The 26,414-nt window shown below is 38.1% G+C and overlaps 1 protein-coding gene across 1 annotated transcript; it reads right to left on the reverse strand.

The window, feature by feature from the left end:
- Positions 1-155: 155 nt before the first annotated feature.
- On the reverse strand, positions 156-26,400 carry LOC136842970 (uncharacterized). Its single transcript, XM_067110979.1, has 2 exons — positions 26,289-26,400; positions 156-2,045 (listed from the first exon to the last, which is right to left on the reverse strand). Exons 1-2 carry the CDS (start codon positions 26,298-26,300, stop codon positions 156-158), a joined length of 1,902 nt encoding a protein of 633 aa, XP_066967080.1. The 5' UTR covers positions 26,301-26,400.
- Positions 26,401-26,414: the final 14 nt, after the last annotated feature.

The following is a 26,414-nucleotide window of genomic DNA, read 5'->3' on the forward strand; positions in this document are numbered from 1 at the left end:
AGCTCCAGTAAGTCCCAGTCCTGTTCCAGAACCCAAATCCTGTGCCACCCGCTCCAGAATCAAAACCTGAACTGCCAAATCCTGCATCTGAACCTGAGCCTCCAGTTCCTTTCCGGTATTCCAGCCTGCTCCTGTATCAAATCTAACCCCCAAACCTACCCAGAATCAAATCCTGAATTGATCAAATCCTGAATCAGAACCTGACACTCCACCCTTTCCAGGTAATGGGACACCACCTCCAAAGTTCCTCCTGTTCCAAAATCTCCAAACCACCTGATGTTCCATTTTGGCATCCAGTGTGCTAAACTCCAGTTGTTTCCACCATCTGTGCCAGGTAATGGGACACCACCTCCTGGAAGTCCTCCAGCACCTGGAAGAGGAACACCTCCAGCACCTCCCCCGAGCACAAATGTTGGGTCTTCATCGCTGAACAAACCTCCCCCTGTTGTTGCTCCACCTGCTCCTGGATCTGGCAGTGGTGCCCCAAATGATCCAGAACCTCCTGAAGTTCCACTTGGGGGTCCTTGGAAGTCCACTCCAGAACCTTGGGTCGGTGATCCTGCTCCTGGTAGAGGTACCCCAGCTCCTTGGCCAGTTGCGAAAAGTGTTGTGTCATCATCAGACCCTCCAAAACCACCTAGACCTGGAGAAAGTCCTGCTCCATCAGGCAACTGGCCTCCAGTTTCCAGTCCAGGCAAAGAAACACCAGCATCACCAGGGCTACCACCACTTGCTCCAAATCCAGGTTGGCTGGATAATGGATCGCCACCAAATCCTCCACTGGTTCCTCCAAATCCAGGTTCCTGCCCTGGAAGTGGAACTCCTACAGATCCACCACCATTTGCCCCAAATCCTGGTTGCTGGCCAGGGAGTGGAGCTCCGCCAGTTGCAAATAGTGTGACATCATCCTCTGCAGATCCTATAATGCTTCCTGCCTTTTCATGAGCTAGTAAATGATGTCTTCTTGCTTCTTCTACAGCATCATTATCGCTCAGATAAATACCTTCAGAGCTAATTACTCTGAATCCACCTTCATCAGCAACATATTGTATTTTAACACTGTGTCCATTAGGAGCAGTCCACCCATATTTACCCTTCATGGTGCCATCATCATGCACTGTATGGTCTTGGTACTGATCGTCTAGTTCATATGCCCATCGTCTGCTGCCTTGTCCATCAACAAAGTTATAAAAACCGGGCAAAGTGTCTTCATTAAATGCTAAGCGGTGTTCATTCGTAGCGTCGTGGCGCATATTGATAATGCTATTGGTGGCAAAGAGTTTGACGTCATCGTCATCATCATCATCAAAATGATCATCCCGATCATCATCATGATCTTCACCAGATGTATCTACAGAATAAATGTAGGGATTGGAAATACTTTGGGCCATCTGCTTCCCAGCGCCCTGTGATGATAGATGTGCTGGAGGAGGGATGAAGAGTTTCTTAGCAGGAACATAGGAATATCCTTCAGGTTGGTATCTCCTTCCTAAACCAAAATATGGAGGGTCATCATCGTCGGACTCACGGCTGTTGTTGTCATCATCAAATTTGTCATCGAAATCGTCGTCGCTCCTTCCGAATGAAATGTGTTGGGAAGAGAAGCTGCCTTTAGGGAATCCAGCCGTACGACCGATTCCTGAACTGATTATCTCTCTACTCTGTGGATCTGGAATTTCTAGACTGTCACGTGCAATTCGGAAGTGAGAATGGGCAGACATGCTCTTGGCCCTGTTCTGCTGTGAAGCCAATGCAGCATGATTGAGTTGGGAGTTGGCAGCACCAACTATGGGACTTCTAGAAGGAACTTCCCTGTTAGTGCCAGGCACAACAAAGAATGAATGAACGTCTTCTGCGCTGTTGCCATCGTCATCAGAGGAAACACCACCAGCTGAATACTGCCGGTGGAATCCCTCAGTGCTGTGGTCGTCTTCTGTGCTGAAAGGTGGTGCAGACTGGGTCACTTGAAGACAGCACACAACTAAGAAACCCAACGACAGGAATGTCGTCCTCGTCGTCCGCCACCGCGGCATTTTCATCATCACCTAAAAAACAAAGGGCTCTGTTAGTTAAGGGTTGTATAAAGGCATAAAAGTATTAAGCATGTAAATAATGTTTGAAAGCCTCAAGTATGTAAATAATGTTTTAAAGCCTGAAGTACACACAGACCTCTGATATTGTTATCATTAATTAATTTTGAAATTGTAATTTAGCCAAAAAGAAAAGTAGGTACCAGCATTTCACCGAGCCTTTGTTGTGTACAATTTTAAAACATGGGTTGAAAATGTCAGTGCATTTTTGGTAGTACCATATGGGCCAGTATCTATCCACAATTACCCAACCTTAAGAAAAGCATGTAGTCTGTAGGAGTCAGTGGTTTGGTCACATGGTAGAACAGAGTGGTACCAGGTGGGTGAAAAATGTATTCAATACATTTGCAGCTTTCCCTGTTGAAGGGCGCACAAAATTCGGAGGTTCTGGGAGAGGTTTTTGGAGGGGAGGGGTGGCTGAGATGTTGGGGTAAAAATGCCTAAGTGTTCAGACAGCAGCAACAGTCTTTACAAGACATGTAAGTGGCGCAGATTGTGTAGGGTCAGAGGTATGATGTGCCACCGATGAGCCTTCTCTTACCGGGACATGAGATTTTCCCCTGAACCCAGTAGATGACGATGCCCTTTTACAGCAGGGTGGACTGTTGGTCATAAGCCCTGGAGCGATCCATCGGCCTACCACACATGAGCTGAACTCCCAGCACTCATCTTGCACGCACTTTTACATACATACAAACACACGCACGCACACATATCTATATATACACATATATCATAAGAAATAGGGCATAATGGATTACCGGAGAACAATATATTCAGACCAAGACGACAATTATAACAACACACGATCTTTCTTCAGGCAAGGTCTAGTTTTAGGCCTATAGGGTGGCGCGTTGCGTGCCACAACAAGAACAGCACGAGCTATCCGAAAAGCGATCTCGTTTTCCAAGTTATTTTCTAAGTGGCTGACACTGACCTTTGCCCACGCAATAACAGCTCGTTGGAACGCGCCAGAATGACCTCTTTACACCCTCGCGTGTAAGGTCAAAGTACTTAGGAGCCCTGGGAGTTTCTTTCTTCCGTCTGGCTTAACTACAGAACACGTCACGTGGTTCAATGTCTTTGGCAGGAAGTACCCATGTGGAGTGATGATGTGAGGCACTGAAGAGCCTTTTTCTTTCATGCTGAGGATTTAGTAGTCTTACTCTGGCATGTGTGTGTGTGTGTGTGTGAGAGAGAGAGAGAGAGAGAGAGAGAGAGAGAGAGAGAGAGAGAGAGAGAGAGAGAGAGAGAGAGAGAGATTTATACATTATGAAGTAAGAGATGTTTGTGAAATTCTCATTGGCAAGGACAATCTGCCTATAATGAAATTACCCAGAATGAAAAAAAAGTTATAGAGAGAGAGAGAGAGAGAGAGAGTTTATACATGCCTCTTTGGCAAGAACACTCTACCTCTTGCGGAAACCTTCCTGGCATGAAAAAAAAAGTTAGAGAGAGTGAGAGTTTTATATTTTAAAGAGACAGCGCATTATGAAACTCTCTCGGGCAAGGACACTCTACCTCCAACGGAACTTCCTGGCATTAAAAAAAAAAAAAAGAATGTTAGAACGGTTTCATCGTAAGAGGTGAGCAATAAAAAAGAAAATATCAATCAGAAACCTTTTACAGGAAAAGAAAAATTATACAATGAATGACAAAAGGAAAAAACAATGTAATGCGTAGCATGAATATAAAAAGAAAACTTATATAAGGAATGATGTAGCGAATTCTAGAACTGACACGAAATTTTTCGGCTACAAAAAAAATGAATAAATAAATTAATAAAAAAAAAAATAAACAATACAATGTTAATACAGTGAATCAATCTAAAAAATTTACTTAAGGATTTATGATAAACTGTACCACTAGTTTTATTGCATAATGCAAGAATTGTTGATACGAAAAAACAAGTAAAAAATGCGCCGAAGTTTCTTCGGTGCAATCGAGATTTCTGTACAGCGTATAATCAAGGCAACCCAAAACAGATCTATCTTTAGGTGGTCTTAGTATAATGCTGCATGAGCCGTGGCCCAGGAAATTCTCAGCCGGCCGTGGTGGCCGTGTTGTTGCGTTGCCAGAAGCACGATTACAGCTAACTTTAACCTTAAATAAAATAAAAATTACTGAGGCTAGAGGGCTGCAATTTGGTATGTTTGATGACTGGAGGGTGGGTGATCAACATACCAATTTGCAACCCTCTAGCCTCAGTAGTTTTTAAGATCTGAGGGCGAACAGAAAAAGTGCGGACGGACAGACAAAGCCGGCGCTATACTTTTATTTCGCAGACAACTAAAAAGGAAGATTTCTCTTTTATAACTAGTCAAGATAAACTGTTGAAGTGAAAGTTCTTTTTCTAGATTTCTATTCAATTTTTTTTCAAGGTATTACTCTGCGCGTACACCCACAGCCCAAACATGGGAATGGAAAGATGCTTTGAAAGCTAATCAATAGACTGGAACGGGATTTGATATTATTATTACTATATATTTGCAGTTGTTCATATCTTTTTACTTGTTACCAGAAAGTATGTTATTATTATTATTATTATTATTATTATTATTATTATTATTATTATTATTATTATTATTATTATTAAGCGAACCGCCACAGACAAAATTAATCAAAGATTTTTAAAAGAAAATATGAAGTCAGTTCTTAACAAAGGAAGGGAGGAGAATAAGAAGAAGAAGAAGAAGAAGAAGGAGGAGGAGGAGGAGGAGGAGGAGAAGAAGAAGAAGAAGAAGAAGAAGAAGAAGAAGAAGAAGAAGAAGAAGAAGAAGAAGAAGAAGAAGTAGGGGAAGGAGAAGAAATAGGAGAAGAAGAATAAGAAGACGGAGGAAGACGAGAAGAAGAATAAGTAGGAGAAGATGAAGAAGTAGAAGAAGAAAGAAAAGTAGAGGAAGAAGAAGAAGAAGAAAGAAACCAAGAAGAATAAGAAGAAAGCAAAGAAGAAAGAAAAGCAAGAAAGAAAAAAGAAGAAGAAGAAGAAGAAGAAGAAGAAGATAAACAAACATCCAAAAAGGCAAAAGCAACGAAAAGGTGAAAAGGAAGAGATGAAAGCGCAAAAGGCATTTTCGAACGTCGGGGGAAAAACGCCGAGTCATGAGTGAAAATGTGAAGTGAGGAAAAAAAAAAAACAGAGGTACTTATTATCCATTTCTCGTTTTATGGCTTCGAGGTTTGGTCAGGTGAAATCTTTCTGTTGTTTAGAAATCTTTCTGATCTTATCTGTATAACGTATATATATATATATATATATATATATATATATATATATATATATATTATATATATATATATATATATATATAGTTTATATATATATATATATATATATATATATATATATATATATATATATATATATATATATATATATATATATATATATATATATATATATATATATATATATATATATATATATATAGAGAGAGAGAGAGAGAGAGAGAGAGAGAGAGAGAGAGAGAGAGAGAGAGAGAGAGAGAGAGATCAAAGCACAGCCATCGATGTCTAAATATTAAGACAAGGAAAAAAATATTTAGCAATCTGTCATCACTTCAGTCACTGAATATAACAGCGATGTTGAACAAGCTGAAATCGGTGACCAGTCAAATCAAATACTGATAACTCACTTCACCCTTAGCCAGGAACATCCACGAAACATCCATAATTACTTCCAGGACATTTAACTGGCTCCTTAAAATCCAGAATTTGGGCTGCTCAGAGGCGGTTTTGCCTTCGATCAGCTAATTCCAGGGTGACAATGCGATCATTTTTTGTTTTTTTGGACTGTAGATTTCAAGGTCCCCCAAGAAGAATGGCAAGTTTTTCCCTAACTATTTTTCTGTGCGTTGTTCTAGAAGGAAAAAGTGAGAGAGAGAGAGAGAGAGAGAGAGAGAGAGAGAGAGAGAGAGAGAGAGAGAGAGAGAGAGAGAATATTTATTTGAACTTTATACTCTAAGAAACAGGATTTGTCTCTATTCAATAAAGAACGTTCAGCACGAGAGAGAGAGAGAGAGAGAGAGAGAGAGAGAGAGAGAGAGAGAGAGAGAGAGACAGAGAGAGAGAGAAATATTTTTTTAAACTTGATATTCTAAGAAAAAGGATTTCTCTATTCGATAAAGTACGTTCACCAGAGAGAGAGAGAGAGAGAGAGAGAGAGAGAGAGAAATTTTGAACTTGATATTCAGAGAGAAAAAACAGGATTTCTCTATCTTTTCGATAATGTATACGTTCAGAGAGAGAGAGAGAAATTTTTCTGAACTTGATATTCTGAGAAAAAATGATTTCTCTGTCTTTTCGATAATGTATACGTTCAGCACGAGAGAGAGAGAGAGAGAGAGAGAGAGAGAGAGAGAGAGAGAGAGAGAGAGAGAGAGAGAGAGAGAAGCACTTTGGCCTTTTGTGAAGACCTTGCTCGTCGTCGTACACAGCCACCCAATTTCAGCTGGTCCCAAGTCCGGTTCAGATTCAGGTGTGTCTGACTTAACAACAAGTTTCATATATTTTTTCGCGTTCTCCGTAATTATATTTGGTATCTGCAGTTATTTTCTTCTTACTAAGACCTTAGAAAAGTGAAAAAAAATAAGCATAATGTGATTGGCGTATTGCAGTAGACTGTGGCACAGGTAACAATTTCTGGAATGTCTAACCTAACTTTCAATTTACTTTTCAGCTATTAGTGCATTCCTGTTTGAATTTCACATGGATTGAAAGTGAGAGAGAGAGAGAGAGAGAGAGAGAGAGAGAGAGAGAGAGAGAGAGAGTAGTAAGGAATAAGTGGCGGAAATGTCAAGGTTATCGAGAGGAAAAAAAAAAAGAGAGAAAATTATAATGAGGTTTTAATTAGACACTCGAATACGCTCGTTTCATTGTTAAACGTTAGGCGGCCATTTCTCAATATCAGGAAACGAAGAATACGGCATAAGCTGAAGAGAATGAACGTATGTAGAAATACGGGAACAATGGGGGGAAACAAGACCTTGTTTCTTGTGATGACAAATATTTCCTTCTCCTTCTGGGAGATTTCGGAAGAGATAAAATCCTTTGCATGTCGACACGTAGCCACTTTCTCTTGACCAGAGAAAGATCCGGGGGAGGAAAAATCAGTACAGGGATGAGACATGAAAATTCTGCTGAGAGAGAGAGAGAGAGAGAGAGAGAGAGAGAGAGAGAGAGAGAGAGAGAGAGAGAGAGAGAGAGAAAGTATTTATTTCAGATTTGGCAATTTTTAAAAAAAAATATATTGACAAGATATCAGGTATCTTAATTGTTAGAGAGAGAGAGAGAGAGAGAGAGAGAGAGAGAGAGAGATTATTTATTTCAGATTTGGCAATTTTTTCAAAAATATATTGGCAAGATATCAGATATCTTAATTGAGAGAGAGAGAGAGAGAGAGAGAGAGAGAGAGAGAGAGAATGTCATTTCAAATGCAGGAACTTTATCGATGATGTTTTTGTCAACATACCTGCTATAGTCATAATTATTGACAGGCGGGCAGAAATTAATCAAAATTTTTTGACAAAATACGAATGTTGAGAGAGAGAGAGAGAGAGAGAGAGAGAGAGAGAGAGAGAGAGAGAGAGAAGAGAGAGAGAGAGAATCAAATTAAATTCAGATGTGGCAATTTTATCAAAATGCATTGTCAAGATATCAAGTATCGCAACAGAGAGAGAGAGAGAGAGAGAGAGAGAGAGAGAGAGAGAGAGAGAGAATTTAATTAAATTCAGATGTGGCAATTTCATCAAAATACACTGTCAAGATATCAGGTATCGCAACAGAGAGAGAGAGAGAGAGAGAGAGAGAGAGAGAGAGAGAGAGAGAGAGAGAGAGAATTGAATTAAATTCAGATGTGGCAATTTCATCAAAATACACTGTCAAGATATCAGGTATCGTAACACAGAGAGAGAGAGAGAGAGAGAGAGAGAGAGAGAGAGAGAGAGAGAGAGTCAGTCAGTCAGTCAGTCAGTCACATACAAAATAACTGAAAAAATTTATATCATCATCATGAAAAAGATACTGTTATAATCAAATAAAACCTATACGCCTTCAACACAGTAATTTCAAGGAACAAACATCAACATGACATGAATCGGAACTGACCACCGGCGGTGCTGGAATCAGCATAACATCTTGGATCTTGATGTTGCAACTTTGCAACAACAGATTCAACACAGGTAAGACGTGTGGGCGGAGCCTCGCCTTCATTTGCATAGATATTAAATGAATATGCCTCGAATTTTAACAATGTCATTCCACTGAGGCAAAATAAAATTATTGAATTATTATTATTATTATTATTATTATTATTATTATTATTATTATTATTATTATTATTATTATTATTATTATTATTATTATTATTATTATTATTCAGAAGATGTAGCCTATTCATATGGAACAAGCCCACCAAAGGGGCCACTGACTTGAAATTCAAGGTTTCAATGAATAAGAATGAATAAGTCATTGGAGAGCCATGAAAAATGAAAAATTTTATATTAGATGTATAAATCTATTTAATTTTATGGGAATGAAATTTAATTTCAGATGGAAATGACTCGACTTATTAATATATTTTTATATCTCTCGTTCTGAGTCACACTTCGGCTGAATATGATGTAATGATCTTGTATGCTGTATGTGTTTCAAATCTCAGTTACGTTTGTATGTGTATACATGCATGTACATACACACATACATATCACACACATACACATATATATATATATATATATATATATATATATATATATATATATATATATATGGATATGTATGCATGTATATATATGTGTGTGTATATGTGTGTGTGTATGTACATATGTCTGTGAGTATGAACATACACGTATGAGTCTGTTCTCTTAATCGCCTAAAATCTCCAAAGGCCAACTAAACTCGTAAATGGCAATTATTTTTTGCGTCGCATGTACAACCTATTTTTTTTTTTAACAAAATGTCAATTGCAGGCAGAATGTTCGCCTCGGGACAGCTGTCCTGCTCCTGCTAATTCACGAAAACTAGGTGACTTGTAATTCTCTCTCTCTCTCTCTCTCTCTCTCTCTCTCTCTCTCTCTCTCTCTCTCTCTCTCAATCCATGTCGTGAAATTCAAACGGGAGTGAACTGATGGCTGAAAAGTAAATTGAAAGTTAGGTTAAGACATTCATTTTCTGGATGTGATTGGCGTAACTTGGTAGACTGTGGCCGCAGGCACCAACTGCAGGAACATCGTTATCAAGCCTGTACAGTCTGATTTAATTTCCATTGCACAGGCTGGCCTTGGTTAACGTGTTCCATTTTTTTATACTTATTTTATTTTATTTTTTCATATGTAGTTTCTCCACTAGATCCGCTTCCAAAGATATGACAGATAGCTGGTGACGTCACCAACAGCTTCTGGGCAGGAGTGAACTTAAGTCTATCACTATTTCCAGTTTTCTGTCTTTCTCATCCCAATCCCTTCAATCCTTCCCCGCCTCCCAACCAGCAAACAACACCTCTCCCCCACCCCGTAACACCTCATAGCACACCTGCCCACAGAATTCATTACCAGGAATGACTCAGAAATCTCTCAGGAGAATCTATTTTTTTTTTTTTATTCACCTTTTGACCTAAACCTGGAAGTTTGAATTCAACTTCTTTCTTCGCGTGAACTTCTGGGGACCCTGGAAACTTCCAGATGTGTCTGGAATCTTTTTTTGTTTATTGTTTTCTGAATTTTTTTTTTTTTAGGTTTTGAAATCGCTGTAAACTTTTGACATTTAACAAAATTTAGTGCAGATTGGGACTACCCATTAAAATAGGTATCTTTTCATTTTATGTGTTTTGTGTATGTAAGAAGGAGAGAGAGAGAGAGAGAGAGAGAGAGAGAGAGAGAGAGAGAGAGAGAGAGAGAGAAAGTCTGTAGTTTTTTAGAGATACAGTATAATATAGTTTTATAGATATATATATATATATATATATATATATATATATACATATATATATATATATATATATATATATACATATATATATATATACATATATATACATGTATGTATATATATACACACATATATATACATCTATATATAAACAGTGCACAGAAACGAAAAGTCATGCACTTATTCGGGGGTACAGTGCAATCTCTCCAACATGGCCACATCAACCCTGGGAGTTTTCCACTTTTTTACAAAATTGGGTGTGGCATCGCCCCCAGCCTCCCTTTTATGTATTTTCTCTCTCATTTTAGCTTTTGGACTGTTGAGAAATGAGAGCTTCGAAGCAATCAAATGTTAAAGCATATGTTTTATAGAACTTAGGTTCTATTTTTGTCATATATGGGCGTTCTCGTCAGTAGGAATTTTGTTAGTAAGTTATATGTTATTATCACCAAGGCCAGTAACTTGTTGGGCAAGTTGGTAATAATAATAATAATAATAATAATATAATAATAATAATAATAATAATAATAATAACTACCTTTATTACATGAAAGAATATTGTAGTTAATATTAATATAAAAAATAAAATCCAATTATTATTAGGCATTATTATTATTATTATTATTATTTTTATTATTATAAAAAATAAGGATTCCCTCCAAACAATTGTAGCATACTAAACAAAAGGAGTAATTAGGCCTAAAAACTGACCGAACCTTACAACTTCCAGCAATAAAACCTGGAAGCTGGAAGGACACAATTCAATAATATAATCTAAGACAAAAAATGACGCGAATTAAAGTAAAAGAGGACAGGAATAATATTGCAGAAATAAAATAAACTAGTGCAAGTCTCACGCATTTACAGTTACACGTTTCACGAGCTGGAATAGATGAATCAGACTTAACCAATCGGTGAAAATGAGACCTCTCAGACATAAAACATGGCTGATGGGAAAAAAATGATAAAAAAACATCCCTAGTCGAACAAAAACCGCTCTGAATAATGATAAAAACAAAGGTAAGCCTAGACTGGATCTCCGAGAAGTGTCTCGAAAAAAGTTGACTCGTGCAAGGTCGCAGTCTGTTAGCTTCGAAGGTCGGCTGGCATTAACCACGCCCTCAGAGGTGGCCCACACGTGGTCTACCAGCCCCATTCGGTAGGGGCAGGGGTAGAAATACCCAAGACGGACTGCGGGTATCTGGGGATCGAGCTGGAAACGAGTGCGAAGTTGCGAACCCTAGACCCAATGGTCTGGGGAAGACCAAGCCTAGACCGATGCGCTGGTGGAAACACCAAGAGTTGCGGAGTCCCGTCAGCTGTCCTAGTTCTTAACTAGGCCGATGACGGTTTGTCCTTCATTTTTGTCCAATAAAAGAATTGAAAAGTCACTACTTGATGGAAAAAAAGAACCGGTTCGTGATAACCTTTTATTCCCGAGACAGTAGGAACTTCTTGAAGTAGCCCTGGGCTACTAACGGGACAAAGGATGTGGGGCAGAGAACAACAGGTCTCTCCCGTGTCCAGAAACTTTTGCCTGTTGAGTCCCTCTTATGGGAACTTAAATATACGGAGTCACTTTTCTGTTTTATGCGATGTCATATTAGATAAGTAAACTTACGAAGGATCTCTCCTGTAAAGTGAGGCTTTGCTTGCAAAGGAACAAACTTTAAAATCTTGACGTTCAATACAACAGTTGCAGAGATTCCTGTTTGTGAAAGTATGTTTTTCATGCTTTGAACTGTACATTGTGAGAGAGAGAGAGAGAGAGAGAGAGAGAGAGAGAGAGAGAGAGAGAGAGAGAGAGAGAGAGAGAGAGAACTCATCTAGCAATACAGAATACATTCGACGTTCTGCAACCACCTGCTTCGAAGCAGATCGCCTTGTGCCACAAACGCCTGTCCAGAAATTAGAGAAGAGGCAGATACGGCGAAGAACACGCAAGAGAATTCAAACCAAAAAGAAGACGCGTTCCAGTAATCACTTTTTAATGCCACGGTTGCACCGACAGACTCGCAATTTATTCGGAGAGAGAGAGAGAGAGAGAGAGAGAGAGGATGGCGGTGATAATAATAGGCCTACGTGATCGATGCGATAGCAGTCAAACACGTTTGGCCAATATTGAACGACGAAGAACTAAGTCTAGAACGTGTCATTTGCATAGTCTCTCTTTTTTTTTTTTTTTACTTCTTTTGTGAAGTAAAGGAGAGAGAGAGAGAGAGAGAGAGAGAGAGAGAGAGAGAGAATATCTACGACCTTGTACGTGGAATTCGTCATGCAAAAGATGCAAGCTGTTGGTTGAGTACATTTTTTCGCAAGTTACTGCAGGCTCCCCACCTATACCCCCAAACTCCCTCCTACAGCAAAAAAATAAAAATAAAAAATATAAAAAAAACTCCACGAAACTGCCTTAATTAGATACCAAAGATCCAAATAACTGAGGGATCTGGTGCTTGCAAGCGGCAGCGACAGTCGATCTCCTAGACCTAATGTTGTGACTGGACTAAACAATTCAGGACCGGTGTTAATCTGGTCGACTGGGACTGGGACTAAGGATTAAGATAGGTCCTAGGCGGATTAATTGGGACTAGGACTAGGGATTAAGACAGATCATGGGTGGATTAATTGGGATTAGGACTAGGGATTAAGATAGGTCGTAGGCGGATCAATTGGGACTAGGACTAGGGATTAAGACAGATCATGGGTGGATTAACTGGGACTAGGACTAGGGATTAAGACAGATCCTGGGTGGATTAATTGGGACTAGGACTAGGGGATTAAGACAGGTCCTGGGTGGATTAATCGTTCAATTTCTTTACACCCAACAATAACAAACTCAAGGCGAACAGGTCAACTAGGGTCTGGTCCTCCTAACAGGTAATTAAAGTAAAGACTAATGGTGACTCAGGTAGGCAAATCAGTATCTTCTTCTTATTTCTATTATTCAGTTTAATCCCTAGGGTGGGTCGTTGTTTTTAATGAGCCTCGTTCAGGTGTTTTTTTTTAATCTTGTGTACATTTTTTAAACATATATCAGGTTTCGCACGCATGCACGCACACACATATACACACACATGTATACAGTATGCGTGTGTGTGTGTAACATCACCGCACTGAAGGAAACTAACAGTGTATTTTTCCCAGTAACTGAAAGATTAAGGTCTTAATAGTTCACGAGAAAGAATTGTCACTATTCTTGCTTGTTTTCTGCCCGATTTGCTATTTCAGTTCGCCTTTTCCTCCTCATTTCTTACTAGATTCGATATTTCCCTCTAGAAGCCTCCGACTTCTTCGACTGGCTCTATTCTGTCCCGCCCGAACAGTGGGCGACGAACGGGAACTCAACTGATGATGAAATCGCTAATTACTGACTCTATTCTTCCCTTTAATGAATCTTGAGAAAATTCCTGAGATGTCTGCTGGTATTGCACCAGCCCTGGTTTTTTTTTGGCCATGCCCCTAGGTTAGGTTAGGGTGAGTCAGATTAGGTTACATGAAAATCACTGGCGTAATTTGGCAAAACATAATGAGATTATTTTCAAGAAAATTCTATGGTTAGTTTTTAATATATGGCGTCCCGCTTTCTTCAGGGAAACGTCCTAGTACTTGGTTACATCTCACAAAAATGCTCCCCGGCCATTGGGCGCGTTCTGTTGGTCAAAGGAGCTAATCGGCGCGTTCTTTTAGTCAAATGACTCGCCCAACGCGTTCCATCGGCCGCAACCTAAAAGTTTAAGGCCAGCAATGGAACTTACAAGTTAAAAACTCGACGCTGTCATCGCGGAAGCGTTTTGAATGGCTTTTATGATAATCGTTGGTTCCATCTATTACCTGTTTCTCGGTCTTGCCCGATTGAATAAGGATTCAGTTGTAAGGTCTTTTTTTTTTTTTTTTGGCCGCTTATTAGGACGAATGTCAATATGGGTGTAACCTTTTAACATTACTAGATCGTATTTGGTTAACGTTAACCAAAGCGGATCTTAATGACGTGTACAGTTGAGAATACCATTTTGCTTGAATTATTTTGAGTATATATATATATATATATATATATATATATATATATATATATATCTATATATATATATATATATATATATATATACACTATATATATATACATATATATATATATATATATATATATATATATATATATATATATATATATATATATATATATATATATATATATATAATATATTTACTAACAGGACCTCACTCAACTGGATGGTATCTAGCGGAGATATTTATTCAAAAAATGCCCAGAACAATTGTGTATGTGATAAAGTTAATATGTATAGATATGCACAACTAGTAGCTTTTATGGAAAGGTGTGATATAAAGCAATAGAAACGGATGGAAGGAAATAATAGCAATAAGCGATTGGTCATACTTAGTAAAAAACCGAATAAAAATTTAATCTTTTTTTCGACCTATTGTCTAAAGAAGACGATGGAATGAAAATGTGTTGAATATTGCGCTTATAACTTCCATTTTCCCCTTCTTGTAATTTTTGGGCGTGGGCTGGACAATATTGTGTTACGTTGCCTGTCCCTAAGGCCTCTTCAATAAAAAAAAAAAAATATGAAAAATATTTAATTTTCTTGAATCGTTCAGATTTTTTAATCGAAATTCCTGACTTAACTATATAGAACCATTGACTTTTATTTATAAAATTAATAAAAAAAATATGAAAAAATTCAATATTTTGGAATCATAAAGATTTTTTTCCCAGATTTGATAAGAATTCTGGACTTAAATACAAAGAACCATTGAATTTTTATTTATAAACTAATAAAAGAATATGAAAAATATTGAATATTTTGGAATCATAAAGATTTCTCCCCAGATTTGTTAAAAAATTCTCGACTTAACCACTAAGAACCATTGACTTTTTAATTACAAACTTCGGATTTTATCATTCTTCGGGAGTTCACTGACTATTGTTGATGCGCCACCAGGTTCTTAGAAACCAGCCAATCAATATTTTCCATGTCTAACATTTTGCATGTGCTTTTGCTGTTTCAAGTTGGCTGTCATCTATATGCATTCCAAACATCAGTTTTTATTTACCAGACCTGGGCCTGCTAACCAATCATCCGCGGCGGCAAACTATAAAGAAAAAAGTGTGACAAGGCATAAACAGGACTTGTTTATCACCAGGAAAGGGCAACAGGATGGAAATATGACAAGAACCTGCTTCGTTTTTCCTCACATCTGCATATGCTGGCATTTGAGGGTACAACAAGTATTTCTGAACTTGCAACTTACTCGTACCTGTCTGCCGTATTCTTTTTCGTCAATGTTTAGGTGAGTTTTCACCCTCAGTCTATTTTTATGATTAACGGTGCTTCCAATTATATTTGCATGATTAAAAATTTAACTTAATGAAAATGTCGGTAACTTATCGCATACACATCACAAAACATGCTGAATACAAGTCAGCGACCTCTCGGCAAGCCTCCCCAGCTCTTCATACGAACATCCAGCGCTGAATGAAGACTCGTTCCTCACTTACGGTCGTTGACTTGTTGTCAACATTTTTTCGACATGTGGGCGATAAGTTGTCCACATATGTTTATAACATATTTAAGATATTAGATGTTGTAATTCGAAGCGTTAGGACACAACCACACTACAGTGAAAAAGCGTAAACACATGTAGGCAACTTACCCCATACAAATCACAAACATGTTGAAAACAAGTCAACGAACCTTTGGCAAATGCTATAAATAATCGCAAGAACAACCAACAAGTCGTCGACTTGTATTCAACATATCAGTAATGTGTCTTTGATAAGTTTTCGATATGAATGCGTTGCTTGAGTAAGTGTCTCGAGAACAAATATGATTTTATTTATGTATTTCTTTATGTAATGCGAAAAGCCTCTTCCTAGTATAATCAGTTTAGATAACAACGTCTAAAGGATCTTTATATGAATTGAATTGAACTGAATATAGAATTTAGGCCAAAGGCCAAGCGCTGGGACCTATGAGGTCATTCAGCGCTGAAACGGAAATTGACAGTAAAAGGTTTGAAAGGCGTAACAGGAGGAAAACCTATGAATCAATTGTTAGGAAGGGTTGAAGTAAGATGGAAGAAAGAGAATGAAGGTACATTAAAAGGAACGAATGGGGTTGCAGCTAGGGGTCGAAGGGACGCTGCAAAGAACCTTAAGTAATGCCTACAGTGGATCATGAGGTGCACTGACGGCACTACCCCCCCTACGGGGTGATATTCATATGAATATGCGAACAGTATATAGTAAGAAATTTTCATTATAAAAATAAAACTTCATAAAAAAGAAGTTTGCACAGACTGGAAATGTTCAGAACATTCTGAATTTCCTGAATATTCTTGAGAGAGAGAGAGGGAACTAAATTATTCCTTGAAAAATTCTTATCATCAGTCGTCAAAGATAGAGGCGGATGAGAGAGAGAGAGAGAGAGAGAGAGAGAGAGAGAGAGAGAGAGCCAGGGCTTATTTCCTGAAAATATTTTTATTGTCAGTCGTCAAGAGAGACCTATATTATGTCCTGAAAATATTATCGTCAGTCATCAAAGAGAGAGAGAGAGAGAGAGAGAGAGAGAGAGAGAGAGAGAGGTCTAACAAATATCAAGCAAACCCATAAGAAGGAATGACTGACTGACTGACTGACTGACTGTAAGTCATCTGGCGTCACACGACGACCTCGAATACACTCCCCATACGCAACGCGTCAGCTGCTTGCAAGTTTCCCCTAAAGAGAAACAAGTCTCTATTCTTCTATTTCATCTTCACAATGGCATTCTTTAACCTTGCAGAATACGCCTTCCTTCCTTGCTCGTATCTTATGACCTCGTTCATGACAAAAAACGATAAATAAATAGATAAAATTAAGTGTGTATGCTATGTACACATGTATGAATGCGAGTGTTGTTCAGGATTCTGTCGGGGTTTGGGGAATGGGAGGGGAGGGGAGAGGGGGGAGGGTTTTTATTTTGAGGAAAGAGGCTTAGGGTTGAAAAACAAAATTATCTTCTACAGGTACTGATAATATCCACCTTCCAAACAAAAGGGCTAATACCTAATCCATTTTTATTTTGTTAAGTATGTATGATGCAAAATTTGGCCGCAATTTCTTTTAGATGTTTATTTCTAATTCTTATAGAATCCATTGATTGATTTATTTTTTTTTAATAAAGAAATCATACAGAATTCAGCTAAAGTCCCCGAAATATCTCAACACAAAATTAGCTACAATGGGCCACTCGCTTCCAAAATATATCTCACAAGTAATGTCACAATGAAATAAATATTAAAAGTAATTGATATCTAATGCATCCGAGCTTTAACGAAAACATTATTTACGAACTGATTAATAGAAACTTAGTGCTCAGGCGTTTGATTCAAAAAATAGAAATAAAAATCGCATTTTTCAGTTCGCTGAAAACTGAAAAGGGATTTATTTTTCACTGACTGCACTGTTCCGCTTTTGAAAACAACAGAAGTAAATAAAATCCGTTTAATCAATCTCAAAGAGAGAAACACACACACCCACACACACGCTGAAATCGTCATTAACCAAATAATATACCCGCCTTGCATACTGACGAATGGTAATGAGATAAAATAATAATTAGGCAATTCAACATCGAACGTCATCGTAATTTCATGGTTCCGGGTCGCAAATTCCTGAGATGTATGTTAGTGTTGCACCAGCCCCTGTTTTTTTGCCGTGCCCCTAGGTTAGGTTAGGTCAGGCTAGGTTATGTTAGGTTAGAGTAGTCGATACGTGGTTAATTGGGTATGGGAAACATAGTGAGATTATTTCCAAGAAAAATCTATGGTTAGTTTTTAAGATATGGCGTCCCGCTTTTTTCAGGGAAAGGCCTCGGTACTCGGTTACATCTCGGGAAACTGCTTCCGGGTCTCGTCAAATCTGTACAGATTTGGAGGCGTTTTAAAACATCCGCCGTTTTCAGAAAAGCTTATCAGATGCAGCTGAAATCAAGGTCGCCATAAAAATCTTTGGAACGAGGTTTTGGCTTCATCGTTAGAGTGATTTTGTTACAGATTTCTTGTCCAGTGGGATTCTACAGTTAATATAAATTAAAACAAATTAGCAAATAATGTACTACATCAAACTAAGGAATCTGAAATGAGGCTTCTTTGTATGTATGACATGATACATATAGGACAAAGGTAAGGAATTGCATAGGTATGGAAGGATAATTATAACCTATTTCAAGCTATAACAACAGCTGCATTAGATAGGGCAAAGGTAAGGAATTGCAAAGTCATGCAAGAATAATTATAGCCTATTTCGGGTTATAACAGCAGCTGCATTATATAGGACAAAGGTAAGGGATTGCATAGGCATGCAAGAATAATCATAGCCTATTTCAGGTTATAACAACCGCTACATTATATAGGGCATGGATAAGGAATTGCATAGGCATGCAAGAGTAATTATAACCTATTTCGGGTTATAATAACAGCTACATTAGATAGGACATAGGTAAGGAATTGCAAAGGTATGCAAGAAATATTATAACCTATTTCGGGTTATAGCTACAGCTAAATTAAATAGGACAAAGGTTAGGAATTGCAAAGGCATGCAAGAATAATTATAACCTATTTCAAGTTATAACAACAGCTGCATTAGATAGGACAGGTAAAGAACTGAAAAAGGTATGTGAGAATAATTATAACCTATATCTGGTTATAACAACAGCTGCATTAGATAGGACAAAGATGAGGAATTGCGAAGGTATGCAAGTAAAAATATAACCTATTTCCGGTTATAACAATAGCTAAATTAGAGAGGACATAGGTCAGGAATTGCAAAGGTATGCCAGAACAATTATAACCTATTTCAGGTTATAAGCACATGTCAGGTTATAACAACAGCTACGTTAGAAAGGATATAGGCAAGGAATCGCGAAGGTATCCACGAGAAAAGTTATAACCTATTTCGGGTTACAACAAAACCTACATTAGATGAAAACCCCCCAAAAAAGTTAAACTTGAAAAAAGATCAGAGATCACAAATTTACGAAAGCGACGTTAAATATTGTGTCCTCGAGGAGTTAACTGAACTTATTAATATACGTTTGCATTCATGAACTCAAATGTCACTTATGGAGGCCACCACAAGCTGGGCACAACAGATTTCATGCCCTTGGCATATGGGGCTAAACTCTGTCCTTTGTGGGGTCCATGATTACCTAAACTCCGATCTTGTTTGGATAATAATAATAATAATAATGCAATAATAATAATAATAATAATAATAATAATAATAATAATAATAATAATAATAATGACAAAAGAGAATAGAGGGAAAATACAAAAACAAATAGAGAAGAATTATAAATGCTTCTTAATACGTAACAGCTTCACAATCATGCATCCAGCCCCAGTCAGGTTCCAACAGATATTCAAAAAGTCGTTACACTTATGGATCCCCGAAATTAAGCCCAGATTCTCCGAATGGTACCAGTAAAAAAAACTTAAGGAGGAACCACAAATAAGGAGTAGCAATCAGGAAAACAGATCCTTAAACAATTTCTTTAAAAAAGGATACCCCAAACAAGGCGGAGCAGTAATCAGGATAAAAAGAGGGGATAAAAAGGATGACGAATCCTTTTTCCCGGAGCAAATCCTTCGACAAGATAAAAAAAAATCCTTAAAAAATGTTTTAAAAGGAGCCCAAATAAGGTGTAGCAATAATCAGGAAAATAGATCAACCAGGATAAGTAAACAGGATGACGAATCCTTTTCCCAGGAGCAAATCCTTCGACAAGATAAAAAAAAATCCTTAAAAAATGTTTTAAAAGGAGCCCAAATAAGGTGTAGCAATAATCAGGAAAATAGATCAACCAGGATAAGTAAACAGGATGACGAATCCTTTTCCCAGGAACAAATCCTTTGACAAGAGAAAAAATCCTTAAAAAATGTTTTAAAAAGGAACCCCGAATAAGGAGCAGCAATAATCAGGACAGCAGAACAACCAGGATAAGTAAACAGGATGACGAATCCTTTTTCCTGGAGCAAATCCTTTGACGAGGAAAATATCCTTCAAGAAATGTTTAAAAAGGATCCCCCAAAACAAGGAGAAGCAATAATCAGGAACCAGAACAAACAGGAGGTAAACAGGATAAGTAAACAGGATAACGAATCCTTTTTCCAGGAACAAATCCTTCGAAAGATAAAAAAAAATCCTTAAAAAATGTTTAAAAAGGAACCCCAAATAAGGAGCAGCAATAATCAGGACAACACAACAAACGGGAGGGAAACAGAATAAGTAAGAAGGATGACGAATCCTTTTTTTTCAGGAGCAAATCCTTCGACAAGGGAGAAGATCCTTCACCTTCAACATTATCTCCGAGAACCCACATCCTGTCCACTAAAGTCAGCCGACCGTTGAGCTGTGACCGAGAACAATTAGATCAATTCGGTACTTTGGAATTCAGCTTTTCGGGTCTTTTGGAAATAGGTTAAGGAGTCATTTAGTATTAAAGAGAGTTGCTCAAAGTTTGTTGGTCGAACAACCTGATGTATAATTATTTATATTTTATGAATTTTCACTAATTGAGGTTCTCAGAGAAATGGATGAATAGAGGAGAAATTTGTAGATTATGCCAAAATCTCAAACTACACACAAAAGAACGCGACTCTCTCTCTCTCTCTCTCTCTCTCTCTCTCTCTCTCTCTCTCTCTCTCTCTCTATAGAAATTTGCAAACGTAAAACATTTTTTTGTTACAAAACTGTTTTTGAGATTATAAGAAAGGTTCTCAAAGATATTGGTTTATGAATAACAATGTGACGAGAAAAACTGAGATTTTTGATATGACTTAAAAAGAACATATATATATATATATATATATATATATATATATATATATATATATATATATATATATATATATATATATATATAATAATGTGTGTGTGTATACTGACATTTTAGCTCTTTGACAGCTGGATTTTGATATATAAAAATGGCAAGAATTATATCCAGTCTCCTGTAAACTTGTACAGGTAAAAATTTTGGTAAAATCTGACCCCCATAGATTAGCCTAAACAGCACCTCTTAATGTCTACTCCCGGCATGAAATTTTATATTACCGTTTACACAAATGGGACAGAAAAGAACCAGTCGCCCACCTATAGTTACGGGTATACATTCGTTTGGTAGTGAAGGACTTTTAAGACGGGAAAGCACCATCTGCTAATTTTGAGAAAACTGAAAGCGTTTGCAACATCGCGGAGAACATGTATTATACAAGGCAAATACGTATACAGTATACATGGCTATTGTACTGTGTATTCTGTAAATCTGCTAGTAATATATATATACATCTATATATATATATATATATATATATATATATATATATATATATACACATCTCTATATATATATATATATAAAATGTATATATATATATGTATATATATATGTATGTATGTATGTATACACACAGGTATTAGAGAAAAAAGTTTAACGAGTACAGAGTTGAAGCGAAGGTTTTGATAGACGAAGTTTCGTAAGGCAAGCCATTTTCAAACACTTTTGCTTGATCTTTGGCCCTTCCGTAGCCTACTTCCAGAGAAATCTGTCTCAATCCCGCAAGCGTGTTGGAGGAATTCCACGAAATGTCTTATTTTACCATTCGTGGGAAAGTGCTCGTGTTATTATTATTATTATTATTATTATTATTATTATTATTATTATTATTATTGTACTCAGAGGAAAGTGTGTAGCACATATACTGTATATACATATATATACATATATACATATAATATCCATACATATTATATATATATAATAATTACCTCTGTAGCTATCGTTAGATCGTGTTGTCACCCTACCGAGACTGTTCCTAGCTCCTAAGGAACCTATAAAGATGGCATAACATAATAAAAAGTAACACAAAGAAACAGATAAACAGAAAAAGAAAGAAAGATAACTGGATATTAAATCTCTCTCTCTCTCTCTCTCTCTCTCTCTCTCTCTCTCTCTCTCTCTCTCTCTCTCTCTCTTTCACTGCATTCTTTGTCAACTCTGGCAAGCCAGATAGACTTGCTCAGTAAGTGTGCCCCCTCTCATGGTTGTCGCTCCCTCCTCCTCCTCCTCCTCCTCCTTCTTTCCTTGCCCTCCCTCCTCCCCTCCTCCTCCTCCTCCCTCCTCCTCCTCCCTCCTCCTCCTCTCCTTCTTTCCCTTCTCCTCCTCCTCCTCCCCTCCCTCCTCCTTCCTTTACTCTTCCTCCTCCTCCCTCTTCTTCTCCCTCCTCCTTCTCCTCCTCCTCTTCCTCCTCCTTCCTTTACCCCTCCTCCTCCTCCTCCACCTCCACCTCCTCCTCTCCTCCCCTCTTCTCTCTCCTCCTTCCCCACTACCTTCCCTCACTTGGGTGCACCGGGGTACGTCATTCAGTTAAGAGCTCGCCCCGTGCCCTGACCTTGCCACACTTCAATAATTGGGACTCGGTCAGGGACAGAAGGGTTTATTTGCCTTTAGGTAAGGGTGAGCCAAATCTAGCGGATGTGCTTGCCTGAGCAAGCAAGATAGATGAGAAGGGGAAAGACTCATGTGAAATCAAAAGTAACTCAATGCAGACATAGTGCTTGCTTGAGCAGGTAAGATAGATGGCTGGGAATCCTTTATGAAATCAAAAGTAACTCAATGCAGACATAGTGCTTGTTTGAGAAGGCAAGATAGATGGCTGGGAACGCATGAAAGCAAAAGTAACTCAGTGCAAGCACAAGCAAATAAATTAATACACTAAGCCATACGGACTTTATTGTTTAGCCCAAGTGGCAAATTGGGAATATATCAATAGATATTGAAGAAAAGAATTGAATAGATTATAATCGTTCTGATATGTTGCCAGTGATAAGTATGGGTACAATAACTGTCAAAAGAAATACTTTACAACTGATAAGTAATTTAACATTCGATAATTTGTTCGTGACTTTGGAGCGATAGTAATAATGCTAATATGTAATATTTTATAGTAAGTGATAGTTGATCGGTATATGAATATATAACTGATAACTGATATGATGATGAGGTAGAAAGTCATCTCTCTCTCTCTCTCTCTCTCTCTCTCTCTCTCTCTCTCTCTCTCTCTCTCTCTCTCTCTCTCTCTCTCTTTGGTTGATGGTGCAAGAAATGAATGTCGCGTGAAGAAAGAGAGGAACAATGGAAGAAATATATAAGGAAAAAAATCAAAATTAACATATTTACCAACATCAGTTGTTAAAAAATGGTGTCACCAATCTGAATCATGTACAGATATCAAGTTATGTAAATATTACTTTACTGTTACAGATGCCGTTAGGATCTATTCAAAGATAACCTCGTATATATCTTCCACTTTTTATCAAATTACCTCAGGATATAAATTCATATATTCTATGTATCTGTCTCTACTACTGATTAATCAAATATTTATTTATCCATTTATGACATTCTGTGATTTCCTTTGATCTTGACCTTTCTTAGTCACCTGCCCGTTTGACCTTTTGCTACTTCAGTACTTATCTCTTGAAAAGTGGGTTCAAGGTCCCAGGTAGTCATTGGAGCCATTAGAAGTTCATTTTAAACAAAAAGGTAATATAAAATATAATAAAATACTGGCGGAAGTTCCAACTTCTATTTCTTACATTCTCCTGATATCACGAGGAAGTTCTTAGTGTGTGAAGTGAACGAGAAAAAACTTCAGGGTATGGGACACAGGGAAGTCCCCAGAACGTCCCAGGGTAACCCCACCCTAATCCCCAACCCCCCAGGGTAATCCTCCAACCCCACCCTAACTCCCAACTCCCAGGGTAATCCTCCAACCGCACCCTAACTCCCAACTCCCAGGGTAATCCTCCAACCACACCCTAACCCCAACTCCCAGGGTAATCCTCCAAACCTATCCTAACCCCAAACTCCAAGGGTAATCCTCCAACCACACTCCAGCCCCAAACTCCCAGGGTAATCCTCCAACCACACCCTAACACCAAACTCCCTGGGTAATCCTCCAGCCCTATCTAACCCCAAACTCAAGGTAATCCTCCAACCACACCCCCCAAACTCCAGGTAATCCTCAACTACACTGGCCCAAACTCCCAGGGTAATCCTCCAACCACACCCCAGCCCCAAACTCCCAGGGTAATCCTCCAGCCACACCCTAACCACCAACTCCCAGGACAATCCTCCAACCCCAACCTAACACCAAACTCCCAGGGTAATCCTCCAACCCCTCCCTAACTCTCAACTCCCAAGTAATCCTCCAACGCTATCCTAATACCAAACTCCCAGGGTAATCCTCCAACCCCATCCTAACCCCCAACTCTCAGGGTAATCCTCCAGCCCCACCATAACCACCAACTCCCAGGGTAATCCTCCAACCCCACCATAACCCTCAACTAACCTCCAACCCCACTATAACCCTCAACTTTCCTCCAACCCCACCCTAACTCCCAACACCCAGGGCAATCCTCCAACCCCACCCACATCCCCACACCCACCCCAAACCCCAAAACCCCGCCCTCCCATCACCCAATGGAAGAAGGGAAAAAAATTCGAGACAGTTATTAACCTTCAGTGAACCTTTTTGCGGCTTGTAATAATCAGGTGATTGAGCAATCACAAAAATTAAGGTCTGACACATAACAGAGATTTCATGCTTCCTGGAGCTAATATCTGGGATATTTGTGCTTGAAAGGTTAACACTCGTTTTTATTTCGTTATCATAACAATACCTCAAGTTATTGAGCAGTTATTATGGCCAAACATACATTACATTATTGTAACTGTTATTCACGTCTTTGGTAGATAGTATTTGTGTCGACCTTTCATTGCCTTTTTATTTACTGAATGAGCAAACAAGATATTAAAATATAGATATAGCTATCTATAAGACAATTAATATGATGCATAAGTACACTCACAGAATTTACATATATATATATATATATATATATATATATATATATATATATGTATATATACTCTTATATATATATATATAGTATAAATATAAAGTAAATAAACAAGAGAGCCAACGAAACTTTCACTATTTCCCTCGGTATCCAAACTCGTTTGAAACTGCAAAGCAGGTTTTGAGAAGGAGAACGCTTGCCTATACTGACAGGTATGCAGTCACGCATTCAACCTGAACTAATCAATGTATACATATGTATATATATACATAATATACACACATACATATGTATAATATATATATATATGTTATATATATATATATATATATATATATATATATATATATATATATATATATATATATATATATAATGGAGAACAGACAGATATACTTTAAAAATACGTTTACGTGTATGCAAGCGAACGCACATATCTGTATTTGTGTATATTTCATACATATCTGTAAGAATTATACACACAAAGGTTAAAACAATATACGCATACATTTTGTATAGAGATTTAGAATTTTGCTTAGACATAAATAATTACAAAACGCGTGAAATCAAACGAATGTTAGGTTTTGATATAAAAGTCACTCTGCAATGAACACAATATCCCTCGGCAATTTACAGACACACATTTAGCAAGCTTTATACCGTCATATAACAAAAGGATTTACACGTTTGTGAAATCTCAACGGCGAGGTTACCTACAAACTTAGAATTGCTTTAGTCCACAACTGTCCCTTATAGTTAGTAACAGCGAGAATTGCTTTAATGCACAACTGTCCCTTATAGTTAGTAACAGCGGGAATATATACATATTCCTCTCTTAGGAGAAGTCACAAAAGTTATTCCTTTGAAGAGAAGAGACTCCTACCGCCATCATGATCACAGCTGTGAAGGAAAAATCCAAATACACAAGAATCAGACGAAAAATGATATATAGTTTGATCACTCCAACGGCCAGTGTGGCAGCGCCCTTAATTAGGATGCTTGTTAGCACAGAAGCAAGGCAACGAGTGAGGAGGGGAGCTGACCCAGAGGAAAAAGGCTTCTAAAGGCATTTCAACATACAAATTCTCGCCCATGAATCTAGCAACAAAAAGTAGTCGGTCCACTTTCGTTTTCGTCTAGGCGTAGAAAACGGCACCGCAAACCATATAGCATCTAGGGTGGGGAGACTGCGGTAAACTCTGAGGCCGCGGCTTCTATCTTTTTGATACTTAGCCACTGCAGTTCGGACTTGGGTTCAGGGGCTTTTCGATCCAGCTAAGGCAAGCACATGATGCACTGTTACAAGAAGCACTTAGTCCTTCACTCTATCCATTTGCTTCACTCACCAGAGCTCCCATGTGCGACGTGTGTAATCCACGCGGGAACAGAGAGGTCTACTAAGGCAGCCACGTTGTGCCGTGTCCTTAAGTCGGCACAATGAACGAGGTTTTCTTTTTCTTTTTTTGCCCACC

The sequence above is a fragment of the Macrobrachium rosenbergii genome, chromosome 2 (assembly GCF_040412425.1).
Source record: "Macrobrachium rosenbergii isolate ZJJX-2024 chromosome 2, ASM4041242v1, whole genome shotgun sequence".
Lineage (NCBI taxonomy): Eukaryota > Metazoa > Arthropoda > Malacostraca > Decapoda > Palaemonidae > Macrobrachium > Macrobrachium rosenbergii.